At 37.4% G+C, this 6207-nt stretch overlaps 1 protein-coding gene across 1 annotated transcript; it reads left to right on the top strand.

The window, feature by feature from the left end:
• Positions 1 to 571: 571 nt before the first annotated feature.
• On the top strand, positions 572 to 4561 carry LOC307160972 (tripartite motif-containing protein 16-like). Its single transcript, XM_079875378.1, has 6 exons — positions 572 to 1609; positions 1783 to 1878; positions 2080 to 2313; positions 2400 to 2559; positions 2731 to 2790; positions 3179 to 4561. Exons 1-6 carry the CDS (start codon positions 1022 to 1024, stop codon positions 3709 to 3711), a joined length of 1671 nt encoding a protein of 556 aa, XP_079731504.1. The 5' UTR covers positions 572 to 1021; the 3' UTR covers positions 3712 to 4561.
• Positions 4562 to 6207: the final 1646 nt, after the last annotated feature.

Below are 6207 nucleotides of genomic sequence, written 5' to 3'. Positions count from 1 at the left end.
GGAAATTAAAATAATAACAGGCCTTATTCATTCCATTTAACATTTCGTTTCATATAAACTGCCTATATGCCACTGTGCGTTCATAGCGCGTCAAATTAAAAAAGGGATCATATGTCAAATTCGCGCCTGCCGCGTCTAGTGATACGCTTGACCACTTTGTACCAATTCGCGCGTCAAGAGCGAAATTGACGCGCGTAAAAACAAAAGTTTGAAGCGAAATTTCGTCCGTTGTGAACGCACCATTAAAGGCTATGCGTGTGATGTGATAATGAGATTTGCCTCTGCCCTTTTCTCTTCAGAGAACCTGTTGCTATCCACCGAACCAATGTTGTGGTTCTAACGGCACTGAACTTGAATGTCACGGCAGAACACCACTAGGCTATTTTAGTAATCACACAATAACTTGACAATTTAATTAAAATGTTATATCAATATAGGCCTACATATTCTTTTTACTTTTTTTATGGGAATTTCCTAGTAAAATGAAGGTAAAAAATATATATTATTTTATATTTTATTTTGCCTTTCCACGGACCACCTGCAGTACCCTCACGGACCACTAGTGGTCCGCGGACCACAGTTTGGGAATGGCTGATCTAGTGGATGTTCAAGGCAAGCCGTTTTTACATTTATTATTAAAATCTATATTCAAATTATCTATTTTTGTTACTAGTACGTATTCTTTAACTAATAGTGTACATGATCCAAATATCAGTAGTATTTAAATAGTTTATCACAATTGCATTCTCTAAACCATGTAGGTAGGCTACCATGTACCATGTCAATCCCATTGCATAAACATTTAATTATTTCAAGAGTTAGAAAGTTATAAAATTAACTCTCTGTAGCTTTGCATTCTTACACTGTCTGCCTGGGTCTGTCTATTATGATGTTCTACAGTTGACATTATATTATAGGAACCCGTATGCCCACGTTTCTTAACGTACAGAAACAGGAAACGCCTCAGTTCGGAGAAAACGAAAGTTAAGCAGTTGTAGCCTACACCTCTCTACACAACAAAATGGCAGACGCCAGTATTTTATGTTCTCGGGATACATTTAACTGTTCAATCTGTCTGGATCTACTGAAGGATCCAGTGACCATTCCCTGTGGACACAGTTACTGTATGATCTGTATCACAGGCTGCTGGGATCAGGATGATCAGAAGGGAGTCTACAGCTGCCCTCAGTGCAGACAGAGCTTCACTACAAGACCTGTTTTAGGTAAAAACACCATGCTGGCTGAAGTGGTGGAGAAACTCAAGAAGACAAAACTACAAGCTCGTCCTGCTCAGTGTTACTCTGAACCTGGAGATGTGGAGTGTGACGTCTGTACTGGAGATAAAAACAAAGCCATTAAGTCCTGTCTGGTGTGTCTGAACTCTTACTGTCAAAATCATCTGGAACAACATGAGATTTTCTTCAAAAGTAAAAGACACAATCTAATGGACGCCACTGGACGACTTCAGGAGATGATCTGCCCTCAACATGAGAAACTACTGGAGATTTACTGTCGTACTGATCAACACTGTATATGTTACTTGTGTATGGTGGATGAACACAAAAATCATGACACTGTGTCAGCTGCAGCAGAGAGGACTGAGAAACAGGTATGACTTGAATTACCCCCTAACAGCTATATAAATGAAGATCATTATAAAATATATATATATAAAGCTTCTTTGCAGCTATTTAGATTTGTGAAAATATTAAACTCACACAGAGCTTTACTTGTTTTTAGCATGCATTAATATAAGGTGGGGATAATTTGTCATTCCTGCAGAGAAAATTGGGTGAGATGCAAAGAAAATACCAGCAGAGAATGGAGGAGAAACTGAAGGAGCTTGAGGATCTGAGAGAGGCTGTAGAGTCTCACAAGGTGAGTTTAGAGCAGAAGAACTGCTGGAAGAGCTGTTTCAGACTCAGTTAGGACTCTCCTCCAGTCAGTCCGTGAGGAGCCAGTGCTGGAGCTCTTTCAGTCCCACTGAAGCCCACTGTGGGGAACAGGCTGTGTGAGGGACCAGTAAGAGCTGAGTGAATGGACTGGTTCTAATGCGTCTCTGTGTGTGTGTCCTAACAGCGCTCTGCACAGGCAGCAGTGGAGGACAGTGAGAGGATCTTTACTGAGCTGATCCGCTCCATTGAGAGAAGCCGCTCTGAGGTGACACAGCTGATCAGAGACCAGGAGAAGACTGCAGTGAATCGAGCTGAAGAACGACTGGAGCGACTGGAGCAGGAGATTGAGGATCTGAGGAGGAGAGACACTGAGCTGGAGCAGCTTTCACACACAGATGATCACATTCAATTCCTCCAGGTAACAGAGATCTGACAAACAGGTTTCCTATCAAATTATTCTGTGTGTTTAGCTGGTGCTTCTATTGTGTCTTTGTGTCTGTGTAGAGTTTCCAGTCTCTCTCTGTCCCTCCTGGATCTACAGACTCGTCCAGCATCACTGTCAGTTCTCGTCTCTCTTTTGATGATGTTGGTAAATCTGTGTCTCATCTGAGAGAGAAACTGGAGCATTTCTGCAGAGAGGAAATAGAAAAGATATCTGGAAAAGGTAAAACACTAATTCATCCTATTATGAGAGAAATAGGTAATACATATAATGTAATTTTGTAATATTTTGTAGATCATACAACGCATATCAATAATTATATGTAACATGGTTTTGACAGTTTTTTTTTTATACAGCATGTGAATTATAATAAAGATCTGTTGGTTTCCATAGTAACATACATTGAGATTATTCCTACTCCTGAACCCAAGACCAGGCAGGAGTTCCTTCAGTGTAAGTCTCTATTAACAAACAAACATACTGAAACTAAACAAGTTTTAACCCACTCTATAAACACTCACAAACATCAGTTCATCAATACAAATATGTTTCACATGAGACTGTATTCAAATCAGTTAAATAGTCAACAAATGAAATTAAAGTACTTAAGAATAATTGTATTATTAGTCTTATTCATTTATATAATGCTTTATACTCATTCACAAACACACACACACAGCTTTATGATGTCAATAACAGTGACACTCACTCACATGCAGTGACACTCTCTGTTACATTCACTTTAACAGTGTTACTGTCCATTAAAAAATAAAAGTAAAAGTATTATTTTAATGATTAAAATACTGAATTACATGTTGATTATATGCTCTGTCTCAATCAGATTCTCATCAACTCACTGTGGATTTAAACACAGTGAATAAAAACCTGGCACTGTCTGAAGGGAACCGAGTGATTAAATACACTGACACAGAACAGCCGTATCCTGATCATCCAGACAGATTTGATGGTTATCCTCAGGTGTTGTGTCGAGAGAGTGTGTGTGGACGCTGTTACTGGGAGGTTGAGAGGAGTGGTAAAGTGGATATCTCAGCGTCATACCAGAACATCAGTAGGAAGGAACAGGGATATAAGTGTGAGTTTGGACGTAATGATCAGTCCTGGAGTTTGCACTGCTCTGAATCCAGTAGCTCATTCTGGCATAACAACAAATCAACTAAACTCCCTGTAGTCTCCAGCTCCTCTAGAATAGGAGTGTATGTGGATCACAGTGCAGGAACTCTGTCCTTCTACAGCGTCTCTGACACAATGACCCTCATTCACAGAGTCCACACCACATTCACTCAGCCTCTCTATCTTGGGTTTGAGTTCTTCTCATGCAATAAAGGATCAAAATTGAAACTGTGTGAATTATAAATATGATACAGAGATTTTACAAATAAAATTAGCTTATAAATTTGAGCTCTATGATAAATCAGCAACTGTGAGAAATTGAAGTCTTTAATTTTCTAATCAAAACTGAACTTCTCTCATTAAAATAACGACAGATTTCTAAAATAAAAATCTTCTCATACGCTCTAATGATGACGGTTGAGTAACAAAGTAATTAACGAATATGAAAGTTGCCATTGAGAGTAACAACACAAATAATATGTCACTGTATTGTCTTAACACGTACAGGAGTCACGTTCAACTGTGTACATTTATTTTATAAAATCACTTGGACTAAGCAGAACTGAATAATACCCGGCTATATCCCACTGCAAGTTTTTAGGTTTCACACATGCATATTCTTGTATTGTATGTGTTCTATTTCAATAAAATGTACCCCTTAATTTTTCAAGAGGGCAGGAAAAGTATACAATTATTTTATTTCATATTTGTTATATTATCAAGTGGTTTGGTTTTGATTTATTGTTGTCATATATGACCTAGACAAAAGTCAAAAACAGAAAGTTTTGTAATATAACTATACTGTAATCCACTGTTAACAAGCAAACTAAAGCTAGTCTCCTTTGGTGAACCAGTATCAATAAGTTTTTAAAAAAACAACATGCATATTTCTACATCAAAGAATATTTTACTTGATCAGCTTTAGTAGGAGTAATAAAATCTCTCTGTACTTTGTGTATATTCACATTGTGAGTGTGTGTTTCTCCTGATGTATTCTGTTTTTACCATATTTGTATTTCTGTTTTACCACAAGAAACACTCTGTAACTCTAGGTACAGTTCACTCAATAAATATCACTGCGAGGGCAATTCTCTCAAGTCTCTCATTCCTCTTTTACTTTATTCTTTTCATGACTGCATATCTACCAACTCCTCTTTGGGTTGATATAAGCAATAAAGTTGTTAAATCAGTTAAAATCTTGCTCACTTCAAATAAATGTCAATGTTCCAAAAGTTACTGCCACCAAGCTTTAGGGACATCATTTTTTGTTTTAATTTCAGTTTTCTGATCCTGTTTCCTTTGTTCCCACTTCTGGTTAGTTTCTTACTCATTAGTTCATTGATTTAGTCACACCTGTCCTGTTTTACCCATGATTAGTTTGTGTATAGCTAGCCCTCAGTTTGTACTTTAGTTTGTCTGTTAATTTCGTTGTGGTTGTTCTGTTCTAGCTCTTTGTAATTTCTAATCTATCTAGTGTAAATGATAAATCGCGCTTGACATTTGTGCTAGCTACTGTATACAGACCACCAGGGCACCACACAGACTTTATCAAAGAATTTGCTGATTTTTTATCGGAGTTAGTACTGGCTGCAGATAAAGTCCTAATTGTTGGTGATTTTAATATACATGTAGATAACGAAAAAGACGCATTGGGATTGGCATTTAGAGACATTCTGAACTCTATTGGAGTTAGACAACACGTGTCAGGGCCCACTCATTGTCATAATCATACTTTAGATCTAATATTGTCACATGAAATCAATGTTGATGCAGTTGAAATTCTGCAGCAGTGCGATGATATCTCAGATAATTATCTAGTCTCGTTTACTCCATTTAGCCTAGGTTGCAAAGCCGACTCTGTTACAAATATGTTAGACCTTTCACTTCTGCCACTAAAGATTGCTTTAATAATAATATTCCTGATCAGTTTCATCTCCTCAGCATCCCAGATCCTTAGAAGAACTTGATATTGTGACAGAAACTTTTGACTCTCTCTTTTCCAGCACTTTAGACACAGTTGCTCCTTTGCGCCTAAAGAAGATTAAAGAAAATAGTCCAACGCTGTGGTACAACGAGCACACTCGGGCCCTTAAGAGAGCAGCCAGAAAAATGGAGTGCAACTAGAAGAAAACAAAACCAGACGTTTTTCGGATTGTGGGGAGAGAGAGCACAATTGCTTACAGAAAAGCCTTAAAAACGGCTAGATTTGCTTATTTTTTGACTCTCTTAGAAGAAAACAAACACAACCCTAGGTATTTATTTGACACAGTGGCTAAATTATCAAGAAATAAAGCTTCTTCTTCTGAAGTTTCCAAAGAACATAGCAGTAATGACTTTATGAACATCTTTACTTACAAGATTGATAATATTAGAGAGAAAATGATAACTATTCAACCATTTACTACAGTATAATCGCATCAGGCAGTGCATTATAGTGTCCCTGAGGGAAAATTCCATTAATTTGTTGCAATAGGAGAGGAAGAATTGTCTAAACTCGTTAAATCATCTAAATCAACAACATATGCTAGACCCTATACCGACTAAGCTACTGAAAGAAATGCTTCCAGAGGTCATAGATCCTCTTCTTAATATCATTAATTCATCTTTGTCACTAGGATATATGTACCGAAAACTTTTAAGCTGGCTATTATTAAACCTCTTATTAAAAAAAAAATGCAACTTGATCCTAGAGAATTAGTCAATTACAGGCCGATCTCAAATCTACCCTTTTTGTCAAAG

Source organism: Squalius cephalus (assembly GCF_949319135.1).
Source record: "Squalius cephalus genome assembly, chromosome: 7".
NCBI lineage: Eukaryota > Metazoa > Chordata > Actinopteri > Cypriniformes > Leuciscidae > Squalius > Squalius cephalus.
This window is presented reverse-complemented; position numbering and strand designations above follow the sequence as displayed.